At 41.4% G+C, this 17499-nt stretch overlaps 1 protein-coding gene across 1 annotated transcript; it reads left to right on the top strand.

The window, feature by feature from the left end:
• The first annotated feature begins 626 nt into the window (after window positions 1-626).
• WDR75 (WD repeat domain 75) lies at window positions 627-17207 on the top strand. Its single transcript, XM_059853457.1, has 21 exons — window positions 627-735; window positions 884-1013; window positions 1739-1804; window positions 2366-2459; window positions 3194-3318; window positions 3650-3720; window positions 4258-4374; window positions 4919-5007; window positions 5808-5966; window positions 6261-6320; window positions 6410-6525; window positions 6996-7168; window positions 7920-8083; window positions 10255-10438; window positions 11636-11730; window positions 12112-12207; window positions 12756-12925; window positions 13491-13550; window positions 14626-14769; window positions 14854-14945; window positions 16847-17207. The coding sequence occupies exons 1-21, from the start codon at window positions 650-652 to the stop codon at window positions 17049-17051; spliced, it is 2496 nt and encodes an 831-aa protein (XP_059709440.1). The 5' UTR covers window positions 627-649; the 3' UTR covers window positions 17052-17207.
• Window positions 17208-17499: the final 292 nt, after the last annotated feature.

The raw sequence follows: 17499 nt of genomic DNA, 5'->3' as shown, positions 1-17499 counted from the left end.
TGTCCTGGCAGCCCATGCCAGACACTGAGGCCAGGAGGGACCGGAGTGCTCGGGGGGGGCTGAGAGGTGCACAGCCCTCACGGGCCGCCACAGCCCTGCCCAGTGCCCCCGCCGCCTTTCATCCTGGGAATGGCCGCGGAGAGCAGCCCGGGGAGGTTTCGGATATAAACCCTGGTAGTGGGCACGGGCAGTATGCCCACAAGCGCCACAACTACCCCACTAACCGGCGTTCTGAGGGGCTCTCGGCAAGGGCACTAATGAAGGACGGAGCTCCCAGTAAAAATCACCTGGTGGGCGGCTGTGGCCAGGTGAGGCGCGGGCCCTGCTCCCAGGAAACCGCCGGAGGGACACAGAGTCAAGCTGTGCCAGCGGAGGTTCAAGTTGGACATTAGAAGAATTTCTTCAGTGAAAGTGTTTGGAAGGAGCTGCCCGGGGAGGTGGCAGCACGCTCCTGGAGGTGTTTTGGCAGAGTATGGACGCTGGGCGCAACGCTCCGTGGGATGGATGAGGCGCTTTTGGGGCCGTTCCCCTCCTGCGCCGCCCCGGTGTCTCCGTGAGGGGGCGCGCGTGCAGCCCGCCCGCAGCACGCGGCGGCGGCGGGGCCAATCGGCGCGGGGCGGGGCCGGCGCGCGGGGGGCGGCGGGACAAGATGGTGTCGCCGGGCGCGCTCCGCGTGGTCCGCTGCGGCGGCGGCGGTCAGCGCGGCGCCAGGGCCGTGTTCTCCGCCGACTCCAAGCAAGTGGGACGGGGAGCCGGGGCTGCTGCGATCGGGAGGGCTTCTGAGCTCCGAGCGGGGTTTTGCCCGCCGGTGTCCCCGCGGCCTGCGGCTGCCGTGGGGCGTCCGGGCCCCTTGGGCCGGGGTAACAGCGTTTGCCCCCTGCAGGTACCTGCTGTACGCCTCGGGGGACTTCGTGAAGGTGCACAGCGTGAACACCGAGGAGACCCTGCTGCTCCTGTGCGGCCATGCCGACCTAGTGACCGGCATCCAGCTCAACCCTCACAACCACATGCAGGTTTGCGGCGGGAGGTCTGGCTGGGGGTGGCCGGGCTGCCCTGACCCTTGTGTGCCGCCGCGGGGGCTGTCCCGGGGCTGGCTGGAGTTTGGGAAGGGACTGGTAGTGATTAGAGCATCTTCGAGCTAAAGTTTCGCTGAAATCTGACAAGAAGGGTAGAGCTATATCAGTTTCCTACAAACACAGATATGAAATGTCATGTGGATTGCACTCCTTGAATGGAATGACAACAAAACGGAAATACAGCGAAATTTCCGGTTGAAATTGATTGAAAGAGTAAAAGAGGCATGTGAGAAGATCAGAAATACTGTGGTTGGTGTTCACCTTTCTGTATCTGCTGGTAGTGATGCAGATGTGACTAAATCCCTTTAACTTGCCCAGTGTCTCCCTCTGCCCCAGCCTACCTTCCCTGCTCCTAGTTTGCTTGGGCTTTTTTGGTGTCTGGATATGAATCAGACTTATTTACCAAGAGGGACTGATCTAGATATTAGCTTTGTAAAATTAGATGTTCCCATGGTGGGTATCTGTGCATTCATGCTTTGTGACAGTGTACGTTTTGAACGAGAGTAATGGTGTTGTGTTTGTATTTTATTTGAAATCAGCACAGAGCTGGTCTCTGTGCTGTATTTTTTATTATTCAGTTACCTGGTTGTGATTTTATATAGAATCTGGCTTTGATATATTGCTATTACTTATATAGTTGGTTTTGGTTTTTTTATCTTCAGCTCTATTCTTCCTCTCTCGATGGCACCATTAAGCTGTGGGACTTCATGGATGGCATTCCCATTAAAGTATGTTCAGTTAGTCCTGTTAAGAGCATTTAAACAATGGGCACAAATCAGTCTGAAATGGCTTTTCTACTATGAGTACAACCTAAACCCCATCTAATTATGGCAGTAAAAGAATGTGTGATGATGATAATGATGCAGATCCTTTTGGGGAAGCAGGTGGGAGATGTACTGACATACTGACTTTGCTGCCTGCTGTAGTTTTAAATCCAGGGTAGCTCTGGGAAATGTTCTGCAGTTTGGGATACACCAATAGGAATTGGTCCGATGGCTTGAAAATGTGGTCTGCTTACTCTTGTTCATATTTTCTGCTAAATACCCATCTCTGGGTGTGCCTTTGTACTAGAGGTATCCTGAGGCTTTTCAGTAAATCTGATGTCTCATATTTTATTAGTACTGTTTTAACATTTTTATCAGTCCTTGATAGAATAAAGATGTATTTGTCTTAGAACTGAGAATTTTATTTAATACATGAACCTTTCTGTAAGACATGATTTCCTTATTTCAAAGACATGCACACAAATGTAGTAATTGTTGATATCCTTCTCTTCTTTTTTTCTTTAGACTTTCACTGTAGGACCCAAACTTCTGGCACTGTACGCGCTTGCTAGTGCTGAGGACTCGGTGTTTGTTGTCGTTCCAAAGAAGGGTGAACGAGGTACAGTACAGGCAGCACCATCCGTGTCAGCGCAGTCATTCTGTGTCTGTGACACTATTCTTCCACCTTAGGCAGCAATACCATCAACAGACTTGTCCTATGCACAGCATGCCTAGGTATTTTTTAATGGGATTTTGTCTGCAATAAATACACTATCATCCATTTCATCTCATTCTGTGTCTGTGCTGCTGTCCCAGCAGTGAGCAGTAGGCTACAAGAATGGGCTTTAATATGTTAATTCTGAAATATTTTTTAATTCCTGTGGCAGATGTCTAGTTCTGCAGTTTGTACCTCTTTCATTCTCATTCTGTGACATCTGTCATTCCAGTATTTGCCTAGAAGAGTGCTTGTCTTTGCTTTTGAAGCATGTACTGCATGGATGTGGTCTCATAGATGCAGTTGATCTTTGAGCAGTGCTTTAAGTTACACTACTGAAGTTGGGTATGAGTGCTGGGGATTATTCTCCCACCTTGGGCAGTAACCTTAGGCATTTATTACCATAAATGGACTTGTCCTATTCACAGCATGCCTAGATATTTTTAATGGGATTTTGTCTGCAATAACTGCAGCTTGGCCTTACTGTGTACTATAATATACTGCTACTTCAGAGCAAGAGCAAATACTGTGCAGCTTCCCTTGGATTCTTCTGCTTACACTTGCACTGATACCCACTGTCTGGTCCTCGTTCTTCAGTGCTGTCGTTGGTTTCAGGCAGATTTTTTTTCTTTGGTCAGATACATTCCAGCTGGTCTCAGTTAAGCTGACAAAAGGAGCAGGCCAGGATCTGGAAGGCAAGGAGCTCTCAGTGGTTCTGGATGGTGTTGGTGCATCACCGAAGCAAATTGCATTTGGAAGAGAAGTATGTTCACATCTGGGTTTTTTTCTTCTCTGGGTATTGGTTGGTTCAGGTTTTTAGCTCCTCTCAAATGAACTCTATGCTGTTTATGCCTTTATACAAAGCCCAGCAGTACTGAAACAAAACTGGAAGTAAATGAATCAGTGTAACAACTATACCTTTTTTAATATTACAAAAACAAAAAAGAAACTTTGACACTTATAATGGGAAATTATTTACTCAACATGAGCTTATATGTTGTCTCCAGAGTAAAGTATTTTGTAGTGAAATGTGCTTTATTTTTTCCTTGTGTGAAAACATAATCTATATGTCCTAAATGGCTTTACTTTAACAGGATTCATATGTGGTGTCAGTGAAGGATGTGAATCTCCAAGTTTATTTTTTTAAACAGAAATTGTTGAACAGGTAAGAAGAAGAAAGAAAATGTCAGGTATTCATTCAGTCTGATATTTCCTAAATGGTTTTTACTTCATGATGTGTGCACACATGGTCTCATTTGGTTTTCTGCTGGAGGGGATGTAGTCAATATGAGAAGCTTCCTGTAGAAGTGAACTGTGAGCAGATCAGTGGCAGTGATACCTTACCTTTGCAGCTCAGGAATGTGGTTTTTTCAGTTAAATACTTAGGGTGATGCTGATCTGAATTAAGTGACATTGTTTGGATAGGGCCCAGGTAGTGGGAGGGAAGCAGGAGAAAAGGAGAGGAAGAGAGAGAGAAGCAAAAACTCTTTCACCTTGATTGAAGGTGAAGAATTAAGGAAATCAAGAGGAAAATAAGTCTGTCACTATTTTTTGAGAGTGCATGTAGCCATAAGAACTTGAAAATATTTAATTTTTCTAATCAGAATTATTTTTTATGTGCACTAGCTGATCCTTTTGAAGATCTGTTTTAGAAAAACCGAACTAACTCTCACAATTAAAGTTCCTTTCTTAACTTTTGAAGGTTTTCTTTAAGTACAGCGAAGACAAAAGGAGGAGACAATCGCTTCAGTTGTGTCGTGTGCCATCCTACGGAGGATTGCATTGCAACTGGCCATGCTGATGGAAAGATTCGCCTCTGGTATGTGCATTTTGGTTAGCTGTGTATCCCATGAAGTCCTCTGACTGTAGGAATTAAGTCAAACCTGAGCAAAGCACTCTAATTTGTCCTTAGCATTGCCATTTTCAGAAGTCAGAATGAGCAATGAACCTGCACTGCTGACAGTGTATGTGTCAGGTGGAGAAAATGCCTATGTTAAGTCTTGCTCCATTAAATCTAAACTTGGATGTAAAAGGTAATGTAAGAACAGCTGAAATAACTCTTTATGGGCAAGTAGAGTCCTAAAGAGAGCACATCAGTGGAATATGTGATTAAAAACACTACATGGTTAAGTTGCTTCCGGGGCTGAGTTGGTCAGTACATCGAAGATGTGAGGTGTGGACCAGGAGGCTTGTGAAAACCTGTAGTGTGGTTCCTTCCCTCCTTCTGCATCACTTGAGGGTAGGATAAACTAGTATAGAAGTTAGAGGACATGATGATATAATTGATTCAGTTCAATGTTTCCTTTTGTTTACTGTGTTGTTGATGTTCTGAGTGAAGAATTGCTTTGTTCCTCTCCACACAGGAGGAATTTCCACCACAAGAAAGCATACACATATTCTGCACTGCATTGGCATCATGATACTGTTATGGATCTGGCTTATTCTTTGGAGGGTGAGTAAAAGAAAAACAAAAATGAAAACAAAGCAATAAAAAACCCTCCTAAAAAACCCCAAAAATCTCCATCAAACAAATAAAACCTTAGCAAATTTGAAGTGTTGCAGCAGACAAGGAAGAATCTGTAGAAGCTCCAAGTTTGTCCACTTACTAACAAGTTAATTTCTAGAATTTTAAGTGTATCCAGGAAGGATCTGAAATAAAAACTAAATTAATTATATGCATTTTGATTGGCATTTATAATGTCAGATATCTTCCTCTTGTTGTAGAAGGAAAAATCCAATCCCTTCTCTCACCTCTTCCCCCTCACATCCACTCTTCCTCCCTCCCCTTCTGTTTCATTAATAGTACTGATGAGTTTTTGCCAGTTTTACTTGCATCCAAATAAAACAAGCCAGTCTTGTCTGAGCTGAAACCTGCTGTCAGAAATACTACACTTCTATCTGAATTGTGTGATCTGAGCTATTCTTCTTAAGGTATTTCTTACTGCAGAGTACTTTTTACAGGAGAACAGTTCAGCCATATCCTAACACAAATCAGCTGGATAGCTGATTCAGAAAGTGATGGGATCTACTACTCCCAAAGCATTGCTTAAATTTCATTGCAGGCACAAGTTCCTGTTACTTAATCCAAGTTTCTCTAGCAGTTTAACAGGAGATAATGAGAAGCATGTCTTCTCATTCTCAGTTTAAAAAGTTTTGAGAAACTCATGTCTGTCTGTCATTGTAAAGATACAGGCTGCTGATTTTATTTCTTTTTAAGCCAAACCTTTTAACTGTATTTTGTTGCTTGAAAAGGAACCAGGTTGCTGAGTGGTGGAGTTGAATCTGTTCTAGTCCAGTGGCACAATGAATCTTCATGCCAGAAGGATTTCCTGCCTCGTTTGGGGTCTCCTATCGAGTGCATCTCCATGTCCTCTGACGGCGTTCTCTGCTGCACCCTGCACACAGACAACAGTAAGCCAAACACATCCAAGTATCACTTCAGTGGAAATGCAAATCTGTGGGAGCCTTATCTTACTGATTTTGGATGAATTAACTAAGAACTGCATAAAATTTCATTAATGATCTAAACAAACAGATTATTTTGCTCTTTGATCAGTTCTGTGAATTTGCTCGGTGACTGCTGTAACTTGGCTTTCCACCTTGGTGTCATAAACTGGGAAAATGTACGTTTACAGTGCATTTACAGTACAGATGGTTACATGAAATGTGTGCCTTTTGCAAGACTTGGTCTGCTTTCTCTTTCAGGAATTTCAATAATCAACAGCAACCTAAGGTTTTCCAGAAGCATTCAAGGGCTAATCAAAAGTAAGTGCAGTAAAATTTGTCTTCCACTGAGAGGGTGGAATGTGTCACTCGACAGCTTTGGTCATTTGTCACCTGAATTTTGTTTCCAGGTAGGGATGTCAAGACTGGCCTAGTGGTTGATCCTAGAACCAAAGCTTTGGTCCTGAATGGAGAGCCAGGCCACTTGCAGTTCTATTCCCTCCAGAGTGACCAACAGTTGTTCAGTGTAAGTTGGATGGGCTTGTACCAAAACTTTAACCTTCTCAGTCAAGTAACTTGTGCATCAGGTTTTATTTGAAGACTTAATATGGCAAATGGAAAAAAACCTTGCAGCTGTCCCACAAGGCTGGATTCCAGGTTGATATGTTCTTGGCTTTATCTCTGTTCATGTGCTAAGCAAGTCTAAATATTGATACCGAAAAAGGTACTCTAAAACAATGTGCTATCCTGTAAAATGTCAAAAATTTGTAGGTAAAACACTTTCAAATTATTTTTCATCCTTTCCTACACTTCGCATCACTGTGGAATGCACGTGCTCTAATTCTGCTTTCCCCACGTGTTGGCATCCTTCTCCAGTTATTCCTTCCCAGGCAGGAATAACTGGAGCCCTCAGAACATCCTTCCTCTGTGGTTTCAGGAGCGGTACCTCTTCCAGCTCCACCAGAATTTTGAATACCCTGTGGCCTTGCTTTGCAGCTGGACATTGTGCAGCGCCAGTACATCCACCAGGCGGGCCTGAAGCAGTCGGAGCTGGTGAAGGTCGCATTCAGCGCCCAGGGCACCTGGCTGGCCACGGTGGAGGAGAGTGAGGAGGTGGCTGACCCCGAGCTACAGCTCAAGCTCTGGTTCTACAGTGAGGAAACACAGAGGTAATGGTAACAGCTGGCCTTCCAGCTGTCAGTCACACAAATCCCTGCACAGAAGTTGCCTTGCAAAGGCAGAGTTTTTCCAGATCTGGGAAGTTACCATGCACACTGCAGCATCTGCAGCAGAGCACAGAGTTGCACTGAATACACGCAGGAAGTGATTGCTCTGGATCTATTTTACTTACAGTAGTTAGAGACTGTTGTAACCATGGGACTTAAATTCACTTATTTTCTTGGTATTAAAAATCATGGACCTGACAGAATGGTTTTGTAGCTCATACAGTTTCCCCACCTCTGTGTGATCCATCATTAATTGGTTAGTCCTTCTCCAGAGCTTCAGAAGATTATAATTTTATTGTTGGTCTTTGTCTTTAGCGAACATATGCATCTAGCCTTTCCTTTATTTTCCTATTAAAAAAATTACATTTTGACTACAAATTATTTTCTTAAGCAAGTTAAAAGAAGGCTGCTACACAGATGAACCACATGACTGATTTTCTAAGTACTGGAAAGACTGCCCAGGGTTCAGGCTGAGTATTTGAGATGCTTGCCTACTGATAATTTATGGTGCTGGGCTACTGTATGGAAGCCATTAGGGAAACCTGATCTGTTAATGCAATACCATTTAGCTGTCTTAATTAGAAATTCCTTTGATTGCTCTTCTCCCTGCCCATTCCAGAATTAGCTTGAACTGAAGTCTTCCCCAGGTTCCAAATGAAATAGAGCTGCAAGCTTTTGCTTTCTTTCCCTATAGCTTTGCACTGAACACCAGAATAAATACGCCCCATGACAACCACATCACAGACATGTGCTTTCGTGACATGGCTGAACTGGGAGATGACTCTCTCATACTGGTAACAGCTGGCAGAGACTGTGTGTTTAAAGTCTGGGTGATGGTAGAAGACTCTGATCCAGAAGGTAAGCATGGCTAAAAAATAACTTCATCTTGTAACATAGAACTGTAAGAATAACCTGAGTTGAAAATTAACTACAGTGCCATTTGAAGTCATGCTGTAGAAATCAAGACCCTACTTTCATTTGCTTAGTCCCCTGCATTGATCTGCTTCTGCTGCTGCATGAAGTATTGTGTTCTCCTGAGCATCCAGTGATGGAGTTCTGCCATAGTTCCACAGTATTAGCTTGGTCTGGAGGTTCCTGATACAGCCCAAGACCTTGGCAAGCTGCTGCAGAAGGGAGTGGCAGCCTCATTGGTTAAAGAGCAGTTTGTGGTAATGGTTTTTCCATGCTGAGAAAATGGATTTTTGTCAGTCCTCTGGACGGGCTTTTCATTTGAGACTCCTGCTCAAAGGAGCAGGGTACAGAACCATGTTACTGTGTTTGAGCTGAATTAGTGTGAAATAATAGCACTTCTGCAATTCGACATATCCACCACTTCAGAGTTCATTTTTTGAACATCCTTCCTTTCCGTTAGGTACTTGAACATCATAGAATGGGTATGTAGGCAATTCTGAGATACTTTTAATAACCAAATGTAACCTCTTGAAAGACATGCTGATGTTCACTTCTTTCAAACATATCATTTGTGTATGTTTATTGATTGCTCTGTATGCCTTTGGATGTGAAATACAAAAGATTTCCAGCGTATTAATGTCCTTTTACTTAAATGTTATTACAGTGTCAGTCACACTTAAGTGAAGTGGCACTTTCCTGCCACTTGGCTGTCTTGTCATTTCTTGTTCCGAAGTAGCTGTGATAATGGTGTTGCTGAACTGCTTGCAGTTTAGTAATCTGTTTGTCTTTTCATGGGCAGGTGAGAACATGTTCAAAAGTACTTTGGAGCTACTAGGGTTTCCATTTGGCAGACTTTGCCAGACTTTCTCTTTCCAGGCTCTTTGTCCCTCAGCTGCGGCTGCTCATGAGAAGACCAAACTTGTGTCATTTACTGTATTAGTAGTAATCTCCCCAATGGTATCTGAAAGAGTGTTTGGTTTTGCTTCTTTTTTCACAAATTATTCTGAGGCTAAATCATATTATAAATAATGAGCTGATATTTTGATCTTGAGTATAGTGTCAGCTGGGGAGGAAACTTTTTTTTTTCCCCCTCTTCCACAAAACAGTTTTGTATCTGCTGACTGGTCTCATCAGGGTGTTGGTATTTTAGGTGACTACAGGGTTCTCTTTCATGGTATATGTGAAAGTACCAATTAGTGGTGGCTGCTGTGGTGCATTTCCCCAGTGGGGCAGAGTAGGAATGCTCAGGTAGAAAGGCTTGACATGCTGCAGCTTCCCTGCAGCAAATACTAGTTCAGCAAAGAGCTCCTGAGTTGAGTTCACTCTGGTATGTGTTAACTGCAGCAGGTCTCTTGCTGGGCCCCTAGATGGTGCCATGCAGTTGGAAGTACTCAATCTTTTCTGGCTTTTTTTTTTTTTTTTTTTTTACAGGCAGGTCTTTAATCATCAACTTGTAGCCATTATATAAAGGGTAACTTAGCATAGGGTGATTTTCCCTTTTTTTCCTCATCCTACTCAAATGTTTTAAAAGCATGCTGTAGGAATCATTTTATACTGGGAAATGTATGTTAATGTGGTAAGTACATCACTTTACTCCAGTTTATTTTCTGGCAACTGCCAACAGTGGGAAATGTGTCCAAACCGAGTGCAGTGGCAGGTGAACCAACAGAAGGAAGCATGCTGGTGGGTCACTTGGTGATCCTCAAATCTTCTGTGAATGAACCATGAGTTTTGTTGGACTCAAATGCAAGCTGTGTTCAGATTTTAAATAATGCTCCTGTGTTCTTGCTAGAGTTATGACAGAACAATTTTTCCAGAACAATAAGTGTTGAATCTACTTGAGTATCATTTTACCTAACCTCTGCATCTGTGAGAGCACAGTTAATGGAGTTGGCAAACTAAGCATGAATATTGTACCCTGTCAGTCTCAAGGTTCTCTGTTCAAATGCAAACCTGAGGACAAATGAAAACCCTACCAGCTGTTTCTCATATTAGAACAGGACAGATTCTCTCTACTCTTCAAAAATTGTGAAAGAAAACTGCCTTGCCTTGTAATAATTGAATTCTTTTTATTTCATGTATGGACTTGAATTACCTGGCTTGTTCCTTCAACGCAGCACACCAGAGTGTGAGCTGGAGCTGTGACTTTGTAGGCAGCTACCACAACTACCAAGCCACCAACTGCTGCTTCTCAGAAGATGGCTCTTTGCTTGCTGTTAGCTTTGAAGAAACTGTCACTGTATGGGATTCACTTACTTGGGAGCTTAAGTGTACATTTTGCCATCCACCTGGAAATATAAGGTACATTTTTCATCTGCTCTTTTGTCTCATTTGAACTCTCAGAAAAGAAAGAATCAATTCATAGCAGTCCAAGACCTTGTATATGTTCATAAACATATACACGTAAACACTGAATTTATCAGTCTTAAATTCATATATAGAAAAGACTAAAATGGCTTTCAGGTGTTGGTTTAAAATAAGATTGAGCATTGCAGTTCCTTCTTACTTGCTTATGTCTCTTGTACCTCTCATCCTTAAATCTGTATCATGGAGCACACAGGTAGTGTGTTGATAGCATTTCTCTTTTCCCCCATTAATCCAGGAGTGAATCAAAGTCCTGGAAAAGTGTAAATGCAAACAGTTGGTTCATTATTGGTGTATGCATGCATGCAAATGGAAATTATATGAATAAACCCATAAAAGCATGATGACCTTACTATGTACTGTGAAATACATATCTTGATCCTCAGTAACTTCTGTTCAAAAATCCATGTTTTCCTGGCAGACTATCCCAGCAATGCTCCATTGTATGCTGTCATGATAAAAGACTTCAACATTGTATGGTCACAATATTTTAAAGACTCTTGACACAAAGAATCATAGCAGCATACAGAGGTTTCTCCCTTCCCTGTGCTGTGTCTATGTTTGTAAGCTTTTCTTTTGTGTGATGAAGTCTGTTTTATATTGGTCCTCTAAGATTAGAAATTGAGAGACATTATTCTGAAACTGGTGTGGAGGAAAATTGTGGGAGGTGTTCTGTTATTCTCAAACAAGAGACTGAGAAATTAAATCACATGCTTTCTTCAACTGGAGCAGCTTCTCATAACCCTTTTTTAACTATTTCTCTCATTCTAGTTCCTAAACAATAGTAGGGCTTCTTTAAATACTAAATTATTTTCCAATCCCAGTGTGAATACTTACAGTTATGTATGGGTTTGTAATTTATTTTAGAGTTTTAAATCCCTCCTTTCTATTGGAATGCTGTAGAAACATGTAATCCTTACATATTCATGCACACTTTAAATTATCAGACTTACCTGACAGTTGTGTGTGGAGTTTCATGCCACTAGAGGTGAATGCAAAAAGCAATCTTTGGATTTAGATACTGAAACTAAATCATACCTAAATGGTTTTTGTGACTTGTGGGTAACTGCTACATAGAAAGACAAAGATGAACTATGAAGGTGACTAATTTGTTTTGTCTTTTTACTTCTGTAGGAACATCTGCTTTGGGAGACTAACAAGTTCCAAGTACCTTATTGGTGCCACTGATTATGGCTTTCTGTGTTGCTGGAACCTGCTCACTTGTGCATGTAAGATCAGCTTGAATGTGTGCTAGAGTAATTGATTACTTGAAATTACTGTGAAACCTTGAAATAATTCTAGTTCACTTCCAGATTTAACACACTACAAAATGCTCTGTGGAAATGGGATTATTTTCATACTTAGGATAGTATCCTGTCCATGTGCATGTGCTTTGTGTGTGCAGAATAAATCTTAGGTTAGGTGAATGATGACCCAGTAATAGGTAGTATTTCTTACACTTGTGAAGGAGTTGGTAGCATTTGTGTGTTTTTATTCACCAGGGAATGAGTGGAGCTGCCTCTTCCAGCAGCTAAGGCCCTGTGTGTTGTTTGTTTGACCTTTTGTTTGGCTCCTTTTCACCTCTGCCTCTTGCTGTGCTTGCTTTTCAGTGGAGTGGAGTGCCCACCTCAACGTCGTAGTTCTGCAACCTGATCCCCTTTCTGAACATATTGCTGCAGTCTCATGGCTCTCCAAAGAGTCCAGCTGTAAGTACAAAGCCTTCTTTCACAAGTCATAATCAGCAGAATTTAAAACTGGGGAAGCACAATTCCTAGTAAGGTTTTCTTAGAATTCAGACCGTGAAAGCTGGAGAGGGACTTCAGTGTGCACTTGCACCTGTGGAAACTGAGCCATATCTGACAGCAGCATTCAGATAAAGTGTGTTACCTTTTCTTCCAGCAGGTAGTTTAAGGTACAGGATATATCTCAGGATTAACCATACTTTCTGGGTGAGAGTCTCAAATCTTCTTGACCGTCTCTTGTAAATGCAGAACTGTGCTGCTACATTTTAGAGCTCTGACATTAAGATAATTCTTTCTACAGAAATGTGAATTTCCAAGTGCGTTCTCTGGACTGGAATATTGTGAAAGGTCCCTTCTATTATTGAGTAAAGTTATCCAGTTATATGCCTGTGAACTGGTGCTTGGAAGCAATCCTGTCCAGCCTTCCTGGCTGAGATACGCAGGGCTTTGACAGCTGGCCAGGAGTGTAAGAATTTCCTGATTTTAAAAAGAAGGTATTTTTGGTTTTGCAGTGTTTGTGTTTAAACCAAGTGAGCCATGGCCAATCTACATCCAGAGAAATCTTTGTAAAGAAAAGATCCTGCTTGCTGCCTTCGTTCCAAGAGATGAACCTGAAATGATAAGCTCAGAAAAATACTGTTGGCTAAGAAAATCCCAGCTGTTTTTTCTTACAGATACACAAGTAAGGAATAGTATTGGTAGGTGGTTCCTGGGGAAAAACTCTTTTCTTTAAAATGGATTGATAGGAATTCAAAGTTCTGCTTATGAGCATAGGAGTTCCTTTCTTGATTTCATGTCGTTGTAAGCTGTGCTTTATTGAAAGCTTTTAACTGCCAAAACAGCCTAAGATCAAAATTGTTTACTGGTTTTCTACTGGTTTTCTACTATTCTTGTGAATAATTTTATGCTGCTTCACTGATACAAGACACTAGATAACGTGGGATCATTGCCTATGCTGTTTGAAGCACCTAGAAGCTGATTGTTCAAATGTTTCATGTTATATTCAGTTTCCCTGTAATTTCTGGATGGGGGTGTGGGGGTTTTTTTGTTTGTTTTCCCAAAAAGCCTATAGAACCTCTAGGTCCATTCTTGCTTCTCTTCAGTTTCTTTACAAAATAAAGAGGTTTTGCCTCTTCCACTTGACTGATAAAACTTTTGGGCCAGTTGGAAGCTTCTGTAGACAAGCTATGGAAATACAGAAAGCAGTTTCACATATGATAACTGTGCTACATCCTTCTGTATTTTAGGAGCTAATGACACTTAGCACAAAGTCTCTGGAAGAAAGGCTCACACCATCAAGCAAACAGGTACCTCTCATAGAACTTCTGACTGAGATGTGCAGGCCAGTTCAAAATTCTGATGGTGGTTATATTGTCATATTAAAATTCCCTTTTGTCATGAAAATGCTCACCAGATCCTTACTTGGAGTCCCAGGCACTTAGCTGAAGGGGCAGTCATCTGGATTGGTTTATTTTTTGACAAGAAGTGCTGTTTGTAAAAAAAATTATTTTAAGTATCACTGAGATGCCCTCCATTTCCCCTGGGGGTGGGGGGGGAAATAATACTTTTAGAAAAGATTCAGCTTACACAAATGAAGCAAAATGTTTGAGTAAGCTCTTTCCTTATCTTGGTTTCTGTAACACTTGGAACCTTGCGTGTGGTCTGAACTGTGCTTTCTAATGGGGATGAACAGTTGTCAGTCAGTTGTGACTTACCTGTGAGAAGGAGTTCCAGAATTGCATTCCAGTATGCATTTCTGTGGAGAAGTAGTCTGGGAAATTGGATTTATTTTTTTTAATTCATTTTGAAGAAGTTAAAACTGTAACAGCAGCACTTGATTGATTTGGTTGGTTAGATCAAGTAGATCAAAGTAGAAGTTAGTATCTTTTTAATACAAAATGCTGTGGGACTGTGGGCATAAGCAATCAGTTTCTTTGGAGGGTGGGAAAATAATCTGGTGTTCAGATTAATGTACATTGATGCAGGAAAATGCCAAAAGTCAAGGTGCCATGTTTTGCTTCCCATTGCATAATTGAATCTCTCTGCAGATGATGCTGGAGTATAAATGATCTTTTGGTTCTGTGAAATCAGAAAACCCATCCTTTGGTTTTCTGGCACATGCACCACCCTCCATACTTGGAAGTTAATAGGTAGATCAGCAAACTATGATCCAGTGTTCTTGGGGCCAGATTCTGGAGAGTTTTGTAACCCTCTGTTCAGGATTCCCTCCAGACACCTGACAGAGAATGAGTACAAAGAGCCACATAGCTCAGTTGAGTTAAATTTGAGTGTAGGCTTTTCTCACTTGGGTTTATTCTGAAGTTTGGTAACTTAAAAGGAAATAGATTTGTGACACTAAAATTCTACTTACACTTTTTCAAGCTGGCAGTAGAAGAAAGTCTTCCTATGACACCATTTAGTGTGCTGCTGGGAAAGCACAGACGTCAGCAAGCACAGGAGGATACAGACCTTGGAAAACCAGTTGTTCATAATAAGCAGGAGCAAGCTTCACCTGCTGTCAAAGAGGTAGGAGTAATTACAGTAAAAGTAATTATAAGCAAAATCACAACAAACAAAGCCTTTCATAAAGTTTTTGTTTTATCTTTGCAGCTTTTGCACACTCCAGCACACGTTTTGCCATCTGCTTCCTTCCTCTGCACTATATTTATTAACTCATTGCTCATCTCCAAAGAGAACAAAAGGTAAGAAAAGTTCAAGAGCTCTCCTTAGTTATCAGAGTTATTTTAAATTATGTCAGTCTTTGTTTGAAGTGTAAAAGCAGTTTTCCAACACTTTATTCAGTAATCTAGTAGCATACTTCAGTGTGGTAATGGTCTGGCTGTTTAGTGTATTGGCTCTTTTTGTTGCTGTTATTTTTGCTGGGTTTTGCATAATGTCCTTATATGCAAAACACTGCCTTTTACACTCAAATGTTCTCTGTGAATTTAACTTTATTCCAGGGATTTAATGGCTTTTTAGTTCTTTTGGGTTAAATATTAGATTCTCAACTTTATTTGAAATTACTATGACTTGCTGCATAATTTTTGGTTTCAGTTTCTAGATACACCAGTAAGTTAGAAGCTTGATCTTAAGAATTTGTTTAGAACTCAAATGTCATTTCTAATTAAGCTACAACATACAAGTGTATACTGTAGGCACATCTAAGTTTGGCTTACAGTGCATTAATGCCAATTTAATAGAGTAGTTTGGTAGGTACTTAAAATTGTACCTTTCTCCTTTGGGATCAAAGGAATGCAGGCACAGGGATTATGACAATGTCTTGTATTAGGATTAATATCTTGTCACTTACACTGAAGCCACTTCAGTGATTGCATTTTTGTACCATCTCTTCTTTAAAGTGCTTCATTAAACTCTGCCAGGCCAGGGATGAAAGCCTGTCCTTGCAGTCAGGTGTTGGTGAGGATTTGCCAGATGGGCGAGCGGGTGGTTCACAGGGCCAGAGCTCACCCAGAAACTCTCACAGCTCCTGGTGTGCCCTGGCTTCTGCCCTGCAGCCTGTTATGTGTCCTGGCTTCTGCCACCTTGGGCTGGCCCCTGCTGCAAGATCTCTGACTGCATGGCACAACACAACAGCCACAGAACAGTGGCAGAAATCTAATACATGGGAACTTGCATCTAGTTTTAGTTCTGAAGAATTTGAGAGTTCAGTGACCTGGGTAAATATTTGCACTTGCAGAGCTTGTACTTTGACAGCAGTGACTGCTGTGGCTGTGCATTTAAAGGTACATGTTACTGTAAGCACTGGGCCCTTGAAGATTGACCACAATTTATCACTGTATCATGTATATGTTATACAGTGGATGTCTTATCAGCATTAAATGCTTCTGTTTTCCTTGGCAATATGATATTACTGTGTGCTTCCCCATTTACATTTTATGAGTGAGGAATAGCTTGTGCTAGAACAGATGATTTTTAGAAGACCAGTACTGTTTTGCCATGCAGTTCACTCTTAATAGATCTGGAATATTTATACAAGACACTTGCATTAATACTATTAATCAATGCATTTTAAATTATAACAGTTCCACATAATTTGTTGGAATTGTGCTTTCTACTTCAGCACAGGCTTAAAACATTTGAACTCAGAAGGGAACAGCCACTTTAAACATCTCTCTCTATGTTTAAAGAAAAAAACCCAAACAACCAAAGAATTTTTTTCTTTCCTAGTAACGCTCTAAGTACTGCAGCAGTTTTTAAGACAAGTGACCCTTTTCAGATTTGAAAGAGAAGAATGACCTTGAATACTGTCTCATCTAGTATATCCAATGTTTCTGATCCTGTAGGACTGCAATGTTGTAACATTTGTCATAATGCTGACCTGCCTGCTCTGCAGTTACCTACTATATTACAAGAAAGAAAACTTTTTTAAAGTTTACTTAGAGGAGTGCTATTTGAAAAATAGCTTGAAATTGAGATGGCAAGAGAAGTATAGTAGGTAGACTGAAAGGAAAAAGGTAGACTGAAATGAAAAAAAAAGGATAAAATCTTGTTTACTCAGTTGTTTGCATGATACTTCTCCCCTATAGTACTGTAGTATGTGAGAGAGCACCTATTAATTGGGTTGTTTCCAACCATCTTCCAGTGCTGAAGAAGTTGCTGATGAAGTAGAAATGGAAAGTGAAAAGGCAGAGGATGATTCAGATGAGGAAGATGTCACAGCAATGGAACAAGAAGATACAAGCCATATGGAATTACTGGGAGAGACGACATGTAAACTGTCTAAATCCCAGGAAAAGGAGCTACGAAAAATAAGAAAAATGGACTACAGCTGGATATCAGCCTTCTAAACAGACATCTTTCTTTTTTTATACTGCAAGTTGAAGCTTTTTGGATTAAATATTCTTTAAAAAATTTTTTCAGGTCCTCTGGCCAAAAATTTTATCAGCTTCTCTTTCCGAAGGAATGTGGAACAAGGGGGAGTGATTAAAGTTTTGAAAAGCTGATTCTGCTCTTCGTTTATTACTGATTCTCTGTGACCCTAGAAAATGCTTAACCTGGTTTGGGGGCTCCCCCCCACTGCAAGTGTATTTAAAAGGCTAATAGCAAAACTGAGTTCATTATCTGGCTTGTGATCAGTTAGCAAAGTGACAGCTCAGCTGCTGAAAATCTTCCCCACTGAGGCTGGGTTACTGCTGCCAAAGCAGCAGCAAATGCCTTCAGTTGGTGACTGAGCTTAGCTGAGGGTGTGGCAGGGGGAGTCAGGGTGGTTCTTGGTGCTGTATGCAGGTAAGTAAC

The sequence above is a fragment of the Haemorhous mexicanus genome, chromosome 8, assembly GCF_027477595.1.
Source record: "Haemorhous mexicanus isolate bHaeMex1 chromosome 8, bHaeMex1.pri, whole genome shotgun sequence".
In the NCBI taxonomy this organism is placed as follows: Eukaryota; Metazoa; Chordata; class Aves; order Passeriformes; family Fringillidae; genus Haemorhous; species Haemorhous mexicanus.
Note: the sequence above shows the minus strand (reverse complement) of the source record. Positions and strands in the feature narration are given on the sequence as shown.